Here is a 19,130-nt window from a genome sequence, read left to right on the forward strand (position 1 = left end):
AAAAACAGACGAAGTCATTTTTTGCCATAAAAAAAAAATCGGATTTGACCATGTTATTAAGAAAAGAAAAAGAAAAAGGAAAAGACAAATTAAGTTGGAAGTAAGTCGGGGGATGGATAGCAGAGTGGTGGGGGTCGAAAGGAATGTGGAACGAGGTGTAAAATCATGTGGCAGATCGGAAGAAAAGAAGGAGGTGAGGGCCGTGGGACAAGCAGCCTTCCATACCCACCACCCGACACAAGCCTCCGAATCTGGTGATGTAGCCTCTGTGGGCCCCCAACAGACGTTGAGCCCTTTGATCAAACTCACTTGCCTCTGTGGGCTGGACTTGGACATGCCGTACTTCACTGGCCCATCTCTTATCTTCACTCACAGTTTAGATAAAATCAACTCGTCCTTGTCAGCCCTCACCCACCTATTATTTTTTCCAATATTTTTTTTTCCTTTTCTCCTATAACCATTTTTGGACACGTATACAGATGATGAATCTAACGGTAGAGAAAGGAATGATTTGATTTTTTAATTTTTTAATTATTATGTTTAAAATTTAAATCAATCGCAGTCGTTTTGGAAGTGGGATTGCATTACAAGATGGGTGGTGGGAGAAGGTATAATTGGAAGGTTGAAACGAAGCAGGCCGGGTGGTGTGAGGCACGTGGGATAAAGAACGCGTGGGAGCCGCGTGTGGTGTTAGTATAAACAACAAACTGGATTGAGGCTGTTCCTCCTGTGCTAGGGAAGATGGGATGCTTCTATTATTATTGTTCTTGACGTAGCCGAGAGAACGAGAGGGAGAGAGAGAGAGAGAAAGGGAGAGAGAGTGTGTGATTTAATTGAATTTCTACTTCTCTTCGGAGAAAGGGAGAGAGTATGGAGCCGGAATCTGGAACTTCCTCCCGAAACCCTTCCCAGGTTAGGTTTTCTGAGATGATTCTTGCTTCTATTTTTATTTATTTATTTATTTATAAAAAAATTTAAACTGCAATCGATCAAGTTCGGTGTGTAGGATTGTTCTTTTATTCGATGGATCCAACTACGGGATGCTCTTGATCAATGTCTGAGTCATTCAATTCAGTTCAATTCAATTCGTTTTCTGCTGTTCTTCTCTTCCGATTGTTATTGTTATCTTTGAATTCGGTTTTGGTGATAGTAGGTGGCGGGCTAGGTTTTGTTCCGATTGTTTTGGAAGTTGAACAAGGAATTGAATCGATCATATTTGGCGAGGTTTTATTGAAGTGGTTGCTGATTGTTTTGGTTTTGAATAAGTTGAAGGATTTAAATCCCTTCATTTTCAGTATTTTCGATCTGTACTGCGATTTAGAATTGGATGTGTTTGTGAGATTGACTTCTGTTAGTACGGTTTTTGGCTTCTGATGAGATGAACGGTCATCCTACCTCACTTCTGAGTGATGTTTTTTTTTTAATATTTTGATGTTCCTCTCTATTAGTCAACTTGTTGCAGGTTGTTTTCTCGTATTATTTATTTATTTTTTATTATTATTGTTCTGATGTTAGGATTGGTGTTTCTCATTTTTATTTTATTTTCCAAGGCCTTTGATTTCTGTTGAAATTGGGAAGTTGATCTATGCTATTAGAATGCTAGGATGATGTCCATGCTGTCAGATGGAGTATGGTTTGGGCCTCTTGTTGCAGGTTTCTGTTGTAGCCTTTTGAGTGCCTATTGACTCCATATTCCATACTACAGATAGGGGGATTTCTTTTGGCGTTGACCATTGTAGTGTGTGAATTTATATGAATTCAAAACTGGAGCTTGTTTTAGTTAATATCAATTCCATTTTCACATGTATTGGGTTTGATGCAGGCTGCATGATATAGTTTTTACATATGTTGAAATAATGGCAAGTGCTGTCAAACCTATGTGTTATATCTAATGTTTTATGTACTGAAGACTATCCCCAATGATCTAATGGGAAATTTAGTTTTTGATTAATTCGGCAAATTTATAGCGAAGAGTGATGCAACAGAATAAAAATTTATCATTGCAAAAGTAACAAAAGACAACAAGGTGAATCTCTCCAGAATAATACTGGACTAAGCATCATCTGCATCTGTAATACTCTCTAAACCTGTAATTTTAGAAGTACTTAACTACTTTAAGCTTTAAATAAACTTGATGTATGTTCTTGCAGCTTTCATGGGTGAATCTCTCCAGAAATCTAGTATTAGCTTACCAAAGCTTTGGTGTGGTATATGGAGACCTGAGCACTTCACCACTTTATGTTTATAAGAGCACATTTATAGGGAAGTTGCAAAATCATCAAAATGAGGAAGCAATATTTGGCGCATTTTCCTTGATCTTTTGGACCCTTACATTGGTACCTTTGCTCAAGTATGTTTTCATCCTGTTGAGTGCAGATGATAATGGTGAAGGTATGGTATGACATAGATCTTTGTTTATTGGACACTACAGTTTCTAAAGTCAAACTAGTTAATTAAGCCTCTAGTGCATCTGATTATATTTTAACTCATGTCAGGTGGGACATTTGCTCTTTACTCGCTGCTTTGTAGGCATGCCAGGTTTAGTTTACTTCCCAATCAACAAGCCGCTGATGAGGAGCTCTCTGCCTACAAATATGGTCCTTCAACACAGGCCGTGGGATCTTCTCCATTAAAGAGATTTCTTGAGAAGCACAAAAGGCTGCGAACTGCTTTACTTCTTGTTGTATTATTTGGTGCTTGCATGGTCATAGGTGACGGAGTGCTTACTCCTGCAATTTCAGGTAATATACTGATAAAGTATAATCTAAATGTGATTCATCTGAAGTTTCTGTAAATGTTGTTCTTGAGTCCAGCTTGTCCTGGTGATTATGCCTGAATTTATATAATTCTGTTCCGTAAATTTCAATTTTTTTTTAGCACTGAAGGAACAACAAAAAAAACAAAAGATGTTTTCTACTTCGTCTATGCTGTGTGTATGAGGTTTGCAGTGAATATGAAAAAGATGTTCACAGTTGCAACATTCTCCATAAATTGCACCTGTTCTTATGTTAAAAAATTAATCTATCAGGCCATTCAGTCTGGCTGGCAACCGTACTACAGGATATAGATGGCCCTAGCCCATGTCCTACACTCAGTTTATCTGTAAATTAGGTGCTTATAAATATTTGTTTGGTTCAGTTCTTGGTCTGTTTTGTGGTTAAAATTTGCCATCATGTGAACTGTTGGGATTGATGCTTGGTTGCATCATATACTTCTAAATATCTGTTTGCTCTCTAATTTATAGCAACTTTATTGAATCTAGAATTGAAATAATATCTTTCATCATGTTGTATGAGTTAATGTAGGAAGGAAAGAAAAGTGTGGTTTTTAAATGTCATATTGGACATTAGGCTCTTGGGTTCTGAAGTTGAGTTAGGTCCCATGCTGACACTCTAGGCTCTTCTGATGATCTGCCGGCTCTATGTTATGTAATTAATTATCTAAAACAGTAGGATTTTGGAAAACTTTTTCTTTTAATATTTTTCTCTTGTGGATAAGGGGTTAAATCTGGCATGTTTTTTTCCCTCTTGCAGTTCTATCATCAGTATCTGGCTTGCAAGTTACAGAAAATAAATTAACTGATGGTAAACATCTTTCTTTCTTTCTATGCTTCTCTTGAATTTGTTTCGTGATGCTTATGGCTGCTTATAATTATTTCTTTAGGACTTATTTTTTCTTATATATGGTTCATGGTCTTTGTTCTTTGTAGGTGAAGTCCTCTTGCTTGCCTGTGTCATATTGGTGGGATTGTTTGCTCTGCAGCATTTTGGTACCCACAGGGTAGCTTTTATATTTGCACCGGTAGTTATCATCTGGTTGCTATCAATTTTTTGCATTGGGCTCTACAACACTATACGTTGGAACCCAAAAATTGTGCGCGCATTTTCCCCACTTTTTATCATCAAGTTCTTTAGAGAGACTGGTAAAGAGGGCTGGATTTCCCTGGGAGGGATCCTCCTTTCTATCACAGGTATGTTGGAACTGGATATTAGTGAAAAAAATTATTAGGCATGCATAATCTGTTTACTGACTTGCTGCATTGTGTTGTGCAAGTCAACATTGTGGATGTGGTTGAATTGATGAGAAACTGGGCTTTATTGGAGTTCCAGAATTCATTAATTACCTAGAGTACCAGATCCACTCTTGTATATTTCCAGTTCCTATCCACCAACTATTGGGTTTTTTTTTTTCTGGGCCACCAGGTACTGAAGCTATGTTTGCTGATCTTGGTCATTTCGCTGCCTTTTCGATAAGGGTAAATTTTCAACCTGATCATTATTTTAGGCAGAAAAACAGATATTCTGGATATATGATTATAAAAATGGTTTGTTTGGGATATTGACACATGGGTGACAGACCTACAATTTCTTTTGCCACCTGGTAGGTCTCCTTACTAAAAGTCAAGCTAGCTTGATAATCATTATTATCCAAGCTACTATTTGGATGGTAAGGAGAAAAAAGCTGTTGGCTTGGAAAATAATTTTACATAATTCAAGAAATGGCACAGCTGTCACTTATCTACCTCAAGCCATTGTGGTTTGTAGGCTTTGTTTAGCATAATGTATCATATGGTATATCTGGCCTTACAAGTTTGCTGTTTGCATGTTTGTACTGTGTGAGGAATCTGAGTGTTGTTCTTGTTCTTGCAGCTTGCATTTGCATTTGTTGTATACCCCTGTTTGGTAGTACAGTATATGGGTCAGGCTGCTTTCCTGTCTAAGAACATCCCCTCCATTAGTTCCAGCTTCTATGACTCAATACCTGGTTAGTTCATTCTTGTTCTGATAAATATCACTCCCTCCATTCTGGTCTCAAATTCAAACTTACTTTGATTCTTGCTTATCTTGCAGACACTGTTTTTTGGCCTGTCTTCATTATTGCCACACTCGCAGCTATTGTTGGCAGTCAGGCCGTTATCACTGCTACCTTCTCCATAATTAAACAATGCCATGCACTTGGTTGCTTTCCACGAGTCAAAGTTGTCCACACCTCAAGACATATCTATGGGCAGATCTATATCCCAGAGATAAACTGGATCCTTATGATCCTTACTCTTGCTATTACTATTGGATTTCGAGACACGACCTTAATAGGGAATGCTTATGGTAAGTTGGCCACTAATGTAAAGTAACTCTCTCTCTCTCTCTCAACTGTATTTGTTGCTTCAGGATGTGTAAATAGAAAGGATTATTGTTTCATCTGTTGCACAATTCTGTCCTACATGTGGCTAGAAAGCCAAGAAACAAGTAGATACTAATGTCTTTAGCTATCTTATATAGAGACAATTTCTCATATATCTGTAACCCTGACAAGGGGATTCAGTTCCATCCCTTTGTCCAAAGAAAACCCCCATATGATGGTGTCTAGTCAGAGTCTATTGAGTAAAAGCTCCAAGGTACCTGTGTCAGAATCTTAGACTATTGGCATGCCTTTATTTTACCCGAAGTTCAGTAACAAGAGCATTGTACATTAGGTGCCATGGTACACCCAATGACAACCCTTGAACATGAAGATTTGGATGCTATTGCTCCTCTGATCCCATCTCCCATTCAGTTGGTAGCATGGATTGGACGAGTTCTGCAGGTGCACCCATTGGCTAAATTTTATCTTCATAAAGTTCTAAAATATAGATTTTGGAAATTGTATTCAAGACACAATAAAACTTTGGAAAATCTCCATTGAACCACAATATTATCATGGTGATTTTGGGCTTGTTTCTCTGCTTGCTAATGTCTGAGCTAGTTACATGCCTATGATATGTTGGTGCACACCCACAATAAAGATTTTTAAATTGCTGGTCCGTCTCTTACTCACATTTGCTCTATACTCCTTTGATTTGGACCAGAAGCATAGTTTGTAGGCATATATTCAGTTTTATTTCATGTGACGTCCATTATGCTGTCAATCAACTGTAAAATGGCATTATTACAACAGAGGCAGCAAGAACAGCTTCTTACTGATTGATTATTCTCATATTACTTTGTCTGAGATTTTTGATTGCTCATTTTTGGCTATTGCCTCCCAGGTCTTGCTTGTGTGACAGTTATGTTCATCACCACTTGTCTCATGACACTGGTCATAGTCTTTGTTTGGCAGAAAAGTGTTCTAATAGCTGCCCTGTTCCTTCTCTTCTTCGGGTTCATTGAGGGTGTCTACCTAACTGCGGCATTCATGAAGGTTCCTCAGGGTGGATGGGTCCCTATTGTGCTCTCATGCATCTTCATGGGTATTATGTATGTCTGGCATTATGGGACTTGCAAGAAGTACAACTTCGATCTGCACAATAAAGTCTCTCTAAAATGGTTGCTTGGCCTAGGTCCCAGCCTTGGCATCGTTCGTGTGCCTGGAATAGGCCTTATATACTCAGAATTGGCAACGGGTGTTCCTGCAATCTTTTCTCACTTTGTAACAAATCTCCCTGCATTTCATAACGTGTTAGTTTTTGTTTGTGTAAAATCGGTTCCAGTCCCCTATGTCTCACCTGAGGAGCGCTTCCTCATTGGACGAGTTTGCCCAAGACCATACCGTATGTACCGGTGCATTGTCAGGTATGGGTACAAGGACATCCAACGTGATGATGGAGACTTTGAGAACCTGCTTGTCCAAAGCATTGCTGAGTTCATCCAAATGGAAGCAGAAGAACCCCAGTTTTCATCCTCGGAGAGTTCATCAATTGATGGGAGGATGGCAGTTATAAGCACTAGAACGATTCAGTCCAGCTCAACCTTAATGGCAACTGAGCAAGAGGGCTTAGGTGTGAGCAACTCCTTCCAAAGCAGCAAATCTTTAAGCCTCCCCGGTTTGCTATCTGCTTATGATGATGAGAACCCACAGATTCGGAGGCGCCGAGTGAGGTTCCAGTTGCCACCAAACCCTGGGATGGATGCTTCAGTAAGGGAAGAGCTGATTGACTTGATCCAAGCCAAGGAGGCGGGGGTTGCTTATATAATGGGTCACTCATATGTGAAGGCCAGGAGATCTTCCTCATTCTTGAAAAAGATTGTGATTGATATGGGATACTCGTTTCTCAGGAAGAACTGCAGGGGCCCAGCTGTCGCGCTTAACATTCCTCACATCAGCCTTATTGAAGTTGGCATGATATATTACGTGTAGACATTAGGAGTTAGATTAGACGCATTGATCCTAATGCGTCTCTCTCTGAAGGGGTGGACTAGAAATGGCCATTGCCTTCTAGCGTGGGAGAAGGTATGCTGGAGGTAATGCTTGTAAGCACACTCCTTTGTTGCTTCCTTCTTCCATGTGTACAGATAATCTTAAACTCTTATGACTTCCCTTGATGAGTTATTTAGGCTTTCAATATCACTTATGATCAGAGGATGGCCGGAATTCAATCTTGATTTTGAGATATTGTTTCACTTGAAATTGTAAATAATATTAGTGAAGGAAACGGCTACATCTGGTGTCAATACCAAACATGAAAGTCCTGGCAGGAAGAAAGGGGTTGGAGGCTGCCACCGTATGTTCGACTGCTTTTGTGTGCACGCTCGGGTTGCATGTGCATTGGCGGGTAGAACCTTTAAACATAGCATCAGATAAATTAATCGTAGTTTTATTTTTACTTATAGATCATTCGATACACTTGAAAAAAAAAAAAAAAATATATATATATATATATATATATATATATATATATATATATATATATATATCAAATTCCAAACCTATGATAAAAATGATTACATGGCCCGAAGAAGCATCAAAAATTGGCTTTCTCAGATTTTGAGGGTAAATTCAAAGCAATGATATGACCCAGTCCTGAAGAGAAAGTCCATTTGTCATGCTGATTGATGATGGAAGAGGGCCCTGGCCACTTCAGAGTGACTAACAAACTCTACATCCAGACGGCGTCTCAGCTTTGGCCTGCTGTAAATATATCATTGGTCGGAAATTGGAATGCCACATAGAAAATAAAGCAATTTCAATTTTTGTTGTCACTCCATATGGCAAATATGGAGTAGCCTCAATCCCATGGGATTTTTTTAGCATTTAAGAGCTTTTTGGGGAATTATTTTCCACAAAATATTTTTTTAAGAATTTGTTTGAAAATAGGGTTTTTTTTTTTTTTTTGAAAGAACATATTTTAATTATTGGAACAAATATGGAAAATAATTAAAAATAAAATTTTAAAAATATTTCTAAACCAATGCTATGGTAGGTATGAAAGTGGCGTACCTGCGCAAACAGTTGTTAATTGTAGTGAGATCTTTGGAGGGGCTCTGGTAAGCACGAGTGCTCTCCCCAAAATATGCATAATAGCTTTTAGCACCCGTTGAGATCAATGCTTCCTTCTGTAATTGCACCCCAAATTATAAGGTCTTGGTTTAGGAAGTATTTTCAAAAACTATTTTTTAATGTTTTATAAAACAAAATTAATTTGATGAATTAAAATGTTTTTAATTTTTTTTTATGTTTTTAAAATTAACTTTTATATGTAGGATTTTATTTTTAATATTTTTTATATTTATATAATTATTTTTTAAAATAATCTTTAAAAAATAATGGAAACTAACTAAAATATGTTTTTTAAAAACATCATGTTTTCTTTAAAAACTGTTTTTAATTTTTTTATTGTCAAAAATATTTTTATTTTAAAGAACAAAAAATTATTCTAAAAAAATTACCAAACAGCACTTAAGGATACAGGGTAAAAGAACTTCTTACCTTTGATGGTTGCAGTGGGGATAGGTAGACATTGTGCGAGGGAGAGACTTTCTTCGGAGATAAATCAGGAATGCTTGGAAACGGAGAAGTCCGAGGTGAACCGGGACACTCATCTGGACAGCAAAGGAAAAATTTTCATAATAAGGACAATAAATAAATTAGGTCATATTCTACAACTATTTTAAAAACAATTTTTTTATTTTTCAAAAAAAAAAAATGTTTTTTGTTTTTAAAAATAGAAAACAAAGTGTTTGAGAAAATATTTTTTTAATTATTTTTATATTTTTTTTAGGATTATTTTAAAAAATAATTATAAAAATATAAAGAATAATTAAAAATAAAGTGTTAAATATGAAAACTATTTTTAAAATATATTTAAAAATATAGAAAATAGGTTAAAAATGTTTCAAAATTACATTTGTCCTTGTTCTTAAAAACCGTTTTTTAGAACTGTTTTTGAAAACAATTACTGAGCAAACCTTAATATGCAAAGAAATAGTAAGATCAAGAGCAAGCACACCATCAGCATTATTTGCAGCCTGATCAGGAGCTTGGTCAGACACTTTGGCAGGTTTAACCTCAACCAGTAAAGGCTTTACAGCCCAGAGGAAGATTTCCTTGTAAAATGCGACAATATCAATGTGATCCTCCCTGTTTTTCTGGGTCCCAAATCACAAACAGTATCAGATTTTCCTGGAAAATTGGAAGCTACAAGAGTGTGACTATAATCAATGAACATACCCCATTCCCATGTGCTGGTGACCTGTTAACAAACACATGGCCGACCACTTGAGGTCCATGTTGTGGTTGCTTCACATAGCTGTCTTTGATCTCCTTAAAGGTCAGTTCTAGTTTAGAGTCCTGTAAGCCACCCATGAAGTCAGTGGGGAAGAGAATGAACAAAGATTAGATCATGAGTCTATTTACAGACCTTTACAATGATGTAGAAACAGCAGAGGATGATCTGGTCAACATGCCGGTTGAAACAAAGGGCAGTTTTTTGATTTAGGATCCGATGAAATAAGCCATAGACAATCTCTCTGATCGGCTGCAACGGTTTTAGCTTCAGAGTCAGATGATTGATTCGTACTGCTGCTAACTTTGCCACCTGCAAGCAAAACAATACTTCATGAATGTGCATGATCCATGGAAAGGAAAAATAGAAATGATATCCCATGACCAAAGTGAAGCAACAAAATAGGATGTTAGAGAGCGTCTTAAATTCCTAATTGATATACATATTTTTTTATTAAAAAATATTATATAAAATATTTTCTAATTATTGTGATTTGATTCCTTATAAAATAAGGAAATGTATTAGCAATATCTCTATAAATATTTATGAGGGAAAAAGGTCATGAAACGAAGATGGTTTTGTGAAAACTACATTGGATGGATGGAGATTTGAGGAAGAGTGGTAGACACCTGATGGAGTAAGAGGACTCGACGTTTAGGGTGTAGATACAAAATGTTGGAAGCATGGGATGTTTCGAGACCCTTCTTTATAATATAGTCAAATGCTCTCTTGTCCGTGGAAGTAAACATAGTCAGTTGAACCATGTTAAAACTTCGTGTACTTTTGTAGTAGGTGTATGGTTTGGTCTTTGTATTTTTGAACTAATGTATTCGTATTGAAGCTTCTGATAGCACATCATACACTGATAACATAATTTGGTAGTGAAGTAGGGTGATGCATGACTATACCTTCTCAAAGAGCAGATTAATCCGTGTGTCCAGGCAAGTAGAGACTCTGCCTCCTGGATTTGGCTGTGTTGGACTGAAGTATGCAAATATGGTGTTCTTTGTTAGATAAAAGAAAATCTCTTCTAAAAAAATCATTTCATGTAGTGGTGGTACCTGGCAAATGCAGACAGCAGAGGGGGTGATGGTGGTGGCTTCCTTGGCTTTTGATCATTAAGAACAGGTGAATGTTCCTTCATTGGTAATGCAGAGGAGTTGTGTAGTTCACTGGATACTTTCTCTGAAGATCTAGCATTTCCATTCTGGCCTGAAAAATATGTGATGGATTGGAAGTAAATTAAGGTCAAATACACAGGTTCTGAGCAATAAAATGATGATTAGTCCATATAGTTTAGCTGAAATACAAATGAATTACCAGGTGGGTGAGGCAAGCCTCCATATGAAAGAAGATTATCTGCAGCAATTGCATCCAGTGATGGCATAGGCTTTGCAAGTAGGCCGAGCCGACGTATTTCTTCAGCAAGGGATGGTCTTGCAACAATCAGAGAATTGTATAAGGAGGAACCTTTTCCCCATACCATGCTCTCCAACATTAGCTCTTCCATAGAATTCAGGTGCCTCTTCAATTCTCTTGGAAGTGACCCTTCATGTTTAATGAAACTTTCAGTCACTCTGCTCAGATCAAATGCAGTTATACCAATTCTCTCCAATACTGTAGGAAACAGCATCCTAGCTCCCATATGAGCTGCTGAAACCAGTTCAGCTGAACATACTAGCATGCATCTGTGGAACCTCTCATTAGTTAACAGCTGGGCCAAGTTCCTTCCCTGCAGCTTTTGAGCTTCAGATTCACAAATGGATTCCAAAACCTTATAGTATAATTTCAGAGCTTCCTCTTGTCTCTGCTCTATCCACCCACTATTCATCAAGCTGCTATTATGCAAACCAGAACTCATACATCGGTTCCCATTATAACCCCTGGGAAATATGGCCCCCAATATTATGCTGGCCCTGCATATCACCTTATCAGTTACATTCCCATCACATGATGACATGAACCTCTCCAATTCTGCAGATGGTTTTGCAGGAAGTGAACAAATGACAGTTTGGAGCCACTGTGCAGGAGTGCATGGAGAAAGCTGGCTTGTAGTGTCTGCTGGGGAGACTATAGCCTCAAATTTTCTCTGCAGAAAGCAAGGGAAAAGGAGCATGGACAATTAAGAAAACTTATATTAATTAACTGAAGTGTTAGCAGATGAAAAGTTTGTCATATCATAAGCAGAAGAAGATACCTTGTAGCCACAGATGTTCATGGTATCTCCTGAAAACTGAAAAGCTACCTGCACCAAAGAGAGGGTAAATGCAACAGTGCTCTGCAGACAAGCAGTTCCCTAGAATTCTTTTTCTATGCTAAACACCACCAAGAACCCAGTTGAAATCTCTACACAACTCTCAGTACCATCCCACTTTTTCGCAGAATCCGGAATCCTAAACTAATACAGTGATATAATCAAAACAATAAAACAAACTGGGAAAGCAAGTATGGACCATTCCCGGCCCCAAAACAAGTAGTTCTTAAGCCCCATCTCAACCCCACCATGAAACAAGATCATCTGCTAGAGTTCATACAACAAGTACGCCCCAATTGCACAATACTTAAAACAGGATGGTACTAACAGTGAATCAATGATTAGTTCAATCATTCATGAAGTATTTGAACTTACTATTTAAATATGCTCACTTGCTTGGTAGTTTCAGTCCTCAAAATTGGCTACCCACCCTCACAAAAAGAGAAAAAACACCATCTTTTCAAAAACCCAGACCCCTGACCTCTACAGATTTCATATGTTCAAAACCTACCCAGATCATCCGATCTCTCATGTACCAAGGTTCATATATAAGAAGAGAAGCCAAGCTTTTTTGGGAAGAGACCCACTTCGTCATCTCACCTTTTCATGCTTTAGTAGCAAAGAGACTTTTGATTCCATCCGTTTGCTTCCTCGTTACGAAGAGCCCATTTACCCGCCCATGTAATTCCGCGCGAAAAATTACCAACGTAACTACTGCTACTACTCCAACCAATTATTGTTTCACACGTGTGCGTTCATCTGTTAGTTTGCCGCCATAAATATCTGCTTATATCAATGTTCTTGGGACAGCCATGTGTAGGTTGGCTTCGCACTCTGCTGTATTTTTGTGATCATTGTCACTAAATTTTATTTAAGTTTCTCAGTTTAAGACACAAAATGCTTGAAAATGGATTTTAAACCCCAAATACCATATTTGACCCTCATACACTATCTTCAAGGACATTTGGATAAAGTTAAGAAAATGGAGGTATACCCTATCAACTACATCTCAATCTTAGGGTTGACAAAGTTTCATATGATATCTACACACGATACAACCTTCATACATTTTTTTGCGGGTTTGAGTTAAACATAAATGAGTTTTGATCAAATTTATATCAATATACATAACTCATTTAATAAATAGGTAATCTTTGAATCAATATGGATAATATGAATTTGATTTAAATTGACTCATTTAATAATTTCGTTATTAATCTAATTATATTTTAAAACCGTTTAACTCATATTGAATTCATTTTAAATTTGTTTTTAAATAAATAGATCAACTGAGTTATGAACATATTTAGTTGAGACATTAATCATATAGGTATACGTATATGTATAATATCTCGTTCAACTTGATTATTAAATAGAATGATCTAATTATTTATTATTAAATGACTTAAATGAATTACACGACGTGTTATCTGTTCTATAATTTGGTGGTATTTAGGTTTATGTATTTTGACACGATTATTATTCCTATCGGGTTTAGGTTTACATATATATATAATACTTAGACTTAAACTTTGACTTGATACAAATACAACCCACCAATATGAATTATCACCCTTAATTTTGAATATTAAAAAATGGTAAAATTTAGACTTAACATAAATAAATGGAAGTAAATACAAATAAATGTGACAAAAATACAAAAATTATGACCAAACGGGTTAAATATATAGTAATAAGATCAAATTATACACGTGACATATCATGAGTCGTTGAATTTTCGATTTTAACATGATGTACATGTAGTTTTGAAAAGGGGGCTCCAACTTTCACTTACTTCCACAAAAAATTTTATTGCACTATTACATGATAAGTGGGGATTGAATTTCTATGATCACAATTAATCATCACCTCCAACACATAAATTCATGATAATAATAATAGAAGTAATAATACATACAACATCATCCTTTTTAAAATTATAAAAATCATTTTTAGCATTTTTCAAATATAAATTCAAATTAAATATATTTTAATTTAAATTTAATGAGAGAATAGGACTTAAAATTATAATTTAAAGTTGAGCCCAAAGTTTTAAATATTTTGTTTTTTTAAAATTTTAAATTACTCATATTAAATTTAAGATTATTTAATTAAAATGATCATTCAAAACCTAATTTTGAAAATCTAACCCTTCATTTATTTTTGGTCTTAATAAAAATATAAATATAAATATTTAAAATAATTAAATGCATTTATGTCAATGGATTATTTTCCGGACAAAAATATAAAAGAGGTTAATTTCATAATATAAGGATTATTTCGTCCTTCTAATCAATTAATTAAAAATGAAGATATTAAGAGAGTAGGGGTAAAAGAGGAAAGCAAAAAGGTAAAAGTGAGTGACGTAAAAAGTAAATCAGTGAAAACAGGTTTAATAATGGTAGTCAGAGAGAGAGTGATTAATAGAAGGGTGAAGGAGGGCAGTGTTGAAACGCCGGCGAAGGTCGGAATTGCTGCGTCGGAAGAGAGAGAGAGAGGGAGAGGGAGAGAAGGGGGAGCAGTCGCCTGCTCCGCGCTGCAAATCTACTGCAGATTGCTGCCTCTTCTCTTTCCATACGGCATCTCTTCTTCCCCTCTCACTGAAGCGGCGATAGGGTTTCTCTCCTTGTACGAGATCCGGATCTGCATTTCCGAATTAAGATTCTCGCTTTGGTTTTGTGGTTTGTTTCTGATTTTTGAGGATTCTGCTTGATTTCCACTGGTTTTTATTTGGGTTTGCTTAAACTGATGTTGGTGTTTACGGGCTGCAGTTTTTCACCTTTTCACTTGTTGGTTTTGCCCTTTATGGGTCTTCGTTAGGCAGCAATGGCATTATGTGAAGGGTTGCTGTCCTTAAAATTCAATGTTGCTTTTCAATTCAAGTGCTTTTGTTTGTAAATGTACAGAAATGGGTTGGTATCCCATCCTCTTGGTGAAGGGGTTCCTGAAATCTTTAAGGCAAGCATGTTTATTTGCCTTCAAGAGTCTAGATTTTGGGAGTTCCATGGTGGTTGTCTCTGTGTGCATGCCTGTTTAGCCTTTTTAAGTGGAGCTCTGTGATTATTCCCATTTTACCCTCATTGGACTTGTTTTGGTTACTTGAGCCTCAACCTTGCTGCACTTATCTATTATGACCAATGCCACCTCTCCTAACCACCTCTTTTGTGTTTCTTCTCTTTGCAATAGGAATCAAATTTAGGTATCATGGTGATTGGATCACATCTAGTTGTGTAGAAAAATTCAAGAGTTAGGCATGGCATCTTATATATTAGCATATCTGGGCACATTTTATCTCTGGGCATCACAAATCTGACTGGGTTCCACTTCTCTCTAATTCTTCCCTACATATATATAAATATATATATATGCTCCAACCACCGATAAATTAGTGCATGTTGTGTCAGCAGACTCAGTAGCAAAATGGTGAAGTACTCAATTAACTGCGTCATGTCAACACCACAAAGATGGTCCAATAACCAAGAAATTGCACCATTTTAGCATGAAAGGATTATTATGACATACCTTTTGATGGATCTTCATTTGATATGGTGCTTTGTTAGTGTTAAGAACAGGAGCACACACCTAATGGATCACTTAGGAGAGCAAATGCATCAACAATAAGTTTGGTTGGATTGTTTTGTCTCTACAGTTTTAAGTATTGTATGATAATAACTATTAAAGTCATGTCCTATGCACCATAGCAAAAAAGTCGAATAATTTCGGCATTACATAAGATTCAACCTTTAAATCGATCACATTAGCATAAAAAGGATTTGAATCCCAACTGGAGATTGTGTTGTTTCAGAATCTTTCACTAATTTTATCTGGTCAGCATGTGGAAGGATCAGGGTGCCACCTAATGAATCCTATATAGCAGTTCAAATGCATCAAAATCATTTGATTGTATTAGTTCTTTTATCTGATCAAAGGGGTCCCCCCCCCCCCCCCCCCCTTCCTATTCCCTTACTGTTTCACATACTTTGCATGGGTTGGCAACTTGTATTTTCCTGTGGTGACTTCAGCCATTAAATGGGAAATCTGGTCCTTCATACTCTCTTGCATTCTGGCTGATCATACTATAATTTCATGAGGAACTGGTGCTAGTTTACATTTTTTTTAATTAGCTTTTTGTGACTTACCTTTTTGTCATCAAATATCTGCAGTTTATTGCTGTAAATCATCTGCTCTTAACCACACTTTTATTTGCAGGAATCAGTTGTGATGGAAACTTGCTCAAGAATCCTTAACTTTGACCAAATATCTTTTAATAATATTCTGGGCTGTGCTTCAGAATTGAAATGCAATGAGCAGGGAACTTTCCATATACCACCAGTATCTGCCCCAAGGGAAGTCCTATGCCCAGAGCCCCATCGCTCTACCAGGGTTCCATTTATGTTGGATAACCTCAACAGACCAAACTGCAAGGCTAAAAGGTTCATTTTGCTGTCTCTATGTTTGTTCTGTTTTTTTCTCTTTTTAAGCAATTGCTTCTGTGAGGAACCATGATTATTATTTTCTTATACCTTCTCATTTTTTTCATAAGGAACTGCAGTTTGTTTTCTGGCTCGAATTCATAATCACTGTTTATGATATTTTGGGTGAATGGACACCAAATAATTACTGGAGGTGGTGGTGTATAGTTTTTGTTATAAATCTGCTGGTGGTGACGGTGGCTGATGTGCTGTATGGTCTGAAACAGGAAGTGATTGGGGGATTTGTGTTTAGTTGGTTGTGCATGGAGGGATGAGAATGGAAGGAGGTGGCAGTGAAGTATTCTGTCAACCCTCAATAACCTTATGTTTGGTTCTTTGAAAATTAGAGGGAAAATGTGGGAAAAGAAAATAGAGAGAAAAATTGAAGTTAATAAACTATTTTTACATGCTTATTGAAACTTATTTACCTTATTTTTTCCTTTTTATATAAAGATTAAATAATTTGAAAATATATAAAATTTTAATTAATTTTAATTATATTTTATTTTATTTTCCATATTTTGTATAGTGAACCAAACACGAGAAAGAACAAGATATAGGGTAAATGTTTTACAGTCTTGGTGCTGCCTTTGTTATTTTGATAAATAGAAGCATCCATTTAGGTATTAACTTGTGTTACTTATTTCATGCATCTTTTTCTTGCAGGAACTTGCCTTCCCTTAGGGGTGACCCCAGTCTTGACATCTTCAATCTGTTTTTAGCCACGGTACTGTCTTGTACTTGATCCCCTCATTCTTAGTGGTAGTGGCGTAAATCTTGCAGTTCTCATGATCTTTTTTTCTAATGTTCATGTTGTTTTCCTTTGTCCTCTTTCCTTTTGTTCTACAAAGGATGACATGGTAGATGAATTGGATACTGGTAGCTGCCAAATGGATTTGCTCAGCTGTTCACCTCCAGTGCGCACAAACAACCCGCTTGTCCATGATGTACAGTTCAATCGTCAGACCCTAATCCTTGATGCTCCATCTGGAAATACCCATGGAGGGAAATATCCCCTGGCAAGAAAAGTCGGAGTTCCAGCTCATGAGACAGCAACTGCAGAGAAACCAGTGGTACGAATTGAGGGTTTTGCTTGTAGGGGTTCCAAGTCTCAATGCATTTCTGCCCGTGCATAGTTGATCAGAAGCAGAAATGTTTTGACCTTGAGGAGCATTCTTGCTGCTGAATTTTCTAGGATGTTTAGACAGATTCTGATCCCAGCTCCCCCCTCCCCCAAACTTTCTAGTATGAATATGTGAGTGTTGTTTTGTACATAATGCTGCAATTGCAAGTCTAAGTTTGTGTGTTGCTGAGTGAGAGGTTGAACAAATATAGGTTCTGGTGTGGAAACCGACTTGAGTTGGAACTCTCCATTGGAATGTGAATGTACAGATGGAAGGATGACATTTGTGTAAATATGTAATCATAACGTGCCGTGGCTTTGGTTTCAGTCTCCATTGATTGCTTGCTACAATAGCAATTGAATCAGATTCTATGGCCTGTCTTAAATTCATTATATGCCTATCTAATTCATAGATGACAAACTCCTTGATGTATGCTCCTGCAAATGGTCTATACATGTTTGAAGGCAAAGCTTTTGCCTTGCTGAAATAGATAAGAATGGGGTAAAACTCTCAGAAAAATGGGATAATATTCGCACCTACTTTACAAGATCAGATTAATGGGGCTAAAGAATGACAGTGAAGGATCCATTTCTTATGCTTTATTATTTGAAGAACACTTTTTTCTATGATGGGTAATTGGGTATTAACTATGTATATCATATTTTAAATATATATACATATTGCCGACTGGTAGGCATGTTCTCAAAACAAAGTAGCTCAACCCATTCAACGGCCATAAGGGCCATCTGTCTACTGCAAGCCCTCCCCCAGAGTTGTCACAAAGCAATCACCAAGGAGAGTCAACTAGTGAGCCACAGGTTGGACAACCAACTCCTAACCCTCTATTCACCCTCTATCTGGTATATATGTGTTGGTGTTTTAAGCAAAAAATAAAATAAAGATGCAGTTGAAGTTTTGGGCATGCTGTGGGATTGCTGTTATAGTCCTGGTCACTTTGGTGCCGGAGGGATGGGCTCAGGATTCATCTTGCCTGAACGAGCTCGCACCTTGCCTGAACTACCTTAATGGCACCCGAGACCCTCCTGATAGTTGTTGCGACCCTCTGAAGTCGGTCATCAAGTCGAAACCAGAATGCCTGTGTAGTATGATCAGCACCAAAGGCACCAGCCAGGCTAGGCAGGCCGGCATCAATGTGACCGAGGCCCAGCAATTGCCTGGAAGATGTGGACAACATGTTAACCCTCTCTCCTGTCTTTCAAGTATGCATCTCATTTCCTATTCATTTTAATGATTTTATTTATTTATTTTTCACATGCAGCCTTCTAAATCATCAGATCTCAGTGTCTGATCAGTTCATTATTCCAATGTCCTGATCTCCCAAAACATGTTTGTGTGACTGTTTTTCAGGTCCACCCAACTCCAAGGACTCGGTTCCAAATTCTGGTAGCATCTTTTGGTCTCCATCCCTGATCACGAAAGTGGTTGCAGCCTTCTCCATGAGCATTCAGATACTGTGGGGATCAAAGAATATTTTAACTTGATCCACTCAGATACGTGTATGAAGCTAATTCAGTGATTGAGCTAGTTCCCCCCATTCTTGTATTTCCCATTTTTGGATTCAAAAGATAATGTACTTGTGCCTGTTTTGATACTAAACATATTGTTCAATTTCAATGTAAAGGTACAGAATATTTTTGGGTTCAAGCTTCTTTTTTTTTTTTTTTCCTTTTTTTAAACTTAATAATATTTTTAACGTTTGTTCGGGTTTGTGACATAAGAAATACCTAAAAAAATATTGTTTCTTGTAGAAACTTTACTTCGATTTATACAAGAAGCTATTT

At 37.0% G+C, this 19,130-nt stretch overlaps 4 protein-coding genes across 5 annotated transcripts; 3 read left to right on the plus strand and 1 right to left on the minus strand.

Annotated features, from left to right (window-relative positions):
• Positions 1 to 686: 686 nt before the first annotated feature.
• LOC117931308 (potassium transporter 4) lies at positions 687 to 7,403 on the plus strand. The gene is made up of 9 exons (XM_034852254.1): positions 687 to 912; positions 2,151 to 2,391; positions 2,496 to 2,741; positions 3,534 to 3,584; positions 3,710 to 3,970; positions 4,203 to 4,255; positions 4,650 to 4,764; positions 4,851 to 5,105; positions 6,026 to 7,403. Exons 1-9 carry the CDS (start codon positions 871 to 873, stop codon positions 7,111 to 7,113), a joined length of 2,352 nt encoding a protein of 783 aa, XP_034708145.1. The 5' UTR covers positions 687 to 870; the 3' UTR covers positions 7,114 to 7,403.
• Positions 7,404 to 7,676: 273 nt separating this feature from the next.
• On the minus strand, positions 7,677 to 12,327 carry LOC117930062 (retinoblastoma-related protein-like). Its single transcript, XM_034850507.1, has 11 exons — positions 12,244 to 12,327; positions 11,676 to 11,723; positions 10,799 to 11,567; positions 10,540 to 10,690; positions 10,387 to 10,459; positions 9,614 to 9,790; positions 9,424 to 9,543; positions 9,203 to 9,341; positions 8,683 to 8,795; positions 8,194 to 8,309; positions 7,677 to 7,881 (listed from the first exon to the last, which is right to left on the minus strand). Exons 1-11 carry the CDS (start codon positions 12,325 to 12,327, stop codon positions 7,797 to 7,799), a joined length of 1,875 nt encoding a protein of 624 aa, XP_034706398.1. The 3' UTR covers positions 7,677 to 7,796.
• Positions 12,328 to 14,167: 1,840 nt separating this feature from the next.
• LOC117930989 lies at positions 14,168 to 17,661 on the plus strand. Of its 2 annotated transcripts, none has more exons than XM_034851826.1 (4): positions 14,168 to 14,413; positions 15,942 to 16,165; positions 16,871 to 16,931; positions 17,056 to 17,661. In XM_034851826.1, exons 2-4 carry the CDS (start codon positions 15,954 to 15,956, stop codon positions 17,338 to 17,340), a joined length of 558 nt encoding a protein of 185 aa, XP_034707717.1. In that variant the 5' UTR covers positions 14,168 to 14,413; positions 15,942 to 15,953; the 3' UTR covers positions 17,341 to 17,661. The 2 variants fall into 2 exon arrangements, with proteins under 2 accessions (XP_034707717.1, XP_034707718.1); XM_034851827.1 differs by having other exon boundaries at positions 14,168 to 14,360.
• A 568-nt stretch (positions 17,662 to 18,229) lies between these two features.
• Positions 18,230 to 18,830, plus strand: LOC117930063 (lipid transfer-like protein VAS). The gene is made up of 2 exons (XM_034850508.1): positions 18,230 to 18,548; positions 18,697 to 18,830. Exons 1-2 carry the CDS (start codon positions 18,230 to 18,232, stop codon positions 18,828 to 18,830), a joined length of 453 nt encoding a protein of 150 aa, XP_034706399.1.
• The last annotated feature ends 300 nt before the right edge of the window (positions 18,831 to 19,130 follow it).

This window comes from Vitis riparia, chromosome 14 (genome assembly GCF_004353265.1).
Source record: "Vitis riparia cultivar Riparia Gloire de Montpellier isolate 1030 chromosome 14, EGFV_Vit.rip_1.0, whole genome shotgun sequence".
Lineage (NCBI taxonomy): Eukaryota > Viridiplantae > Streptophyta > Magnoliopsida > Vitales > Vitaceae > Vitis > Vitis riparia.

Excerpts from the sequence above, each read along its gene's own strand:
- LOC117931308 (XM_034852254.1), top strand. The coding sequence starts at position 871 with ATGGAGCCGGAATCTGGAACTTCCTCCCGAAACCCTTCCCAG. Across the intron at positions 3,971-4,202 it reads GATCCTCCTTTCTATCACAG|GTACTGAAGCTATGTTTGCT; the intron begins GTATGTTGGAAC and ends CTGGGCCACCAG. Across the intron at positions 4,256-4,649 it reads TCGCTGCCTTTTCGATAAGG|CTTGCATTTGCATTTGTTGT; the intron begins GTAAATTTTCAA and ends TTGTTCTTGCAG.
- LOC117930062 (XM_034850507.1), bottom strand. The coding sequence starts at position 12,327 with ATGACGAAGTGGGTCTCTTCCCAAAAAAGCTTGGCTTCTCTTCTTATA. Across the intron at positions 11,568-11,675 it reads TGAACATCTGTGGCTACAAG|AGAAAATTTGAGGCTATAGT; the intron begins GTATCTTCTTCT and ends TGCTTTCTGCAG. Across the intron at positions 8,796-9,202 it reads GGCTGCAAATAATGCTGATG|ATGAGTGTCCCGGTTCACCT; the intron begins GTGTGCTTGCTC and ends TTTGCTGTCCAG.
- LOC117930989 (XM_034851826.1), top strand. The coding sequence starts at position 15,954 with ATGGAAACTTGCTCAAGAATCCTTAACTTTGACCAAATATCTTTTAAT. Across the intron at positions 16,166-16,870 it reads CCAAACTGCAAGGCTAAAAG|GAACTTGCCTTCCCTTAGGG; the intron begins GTTCATTTTGCT and ends TTTTTCTTGCAG. Across the intron at positions 16,932-17,055 it reads TCAATCTGTTTTTAGCCACG|GATGACATGGTAGATGAATT; the intron begins GTACTGTCTTGT and ends TGTTCTACAAAG.
- LOC117930063 (XM_034850508.1), top strand. The coding sequence starts at position 18,230 with ATGCAGTTGAAGTTTTGGGCATGCTGTGGGATTGCTGTTATAGTCCTG. Across the intron at positions 18,549-18,696 it reads CCCTCTCTCCTGTCTTTCAA|GTCCACCCAACTCCAAGGAC; the intron begins GTATGCATCTCA and ends ACTGTTTTTCAG.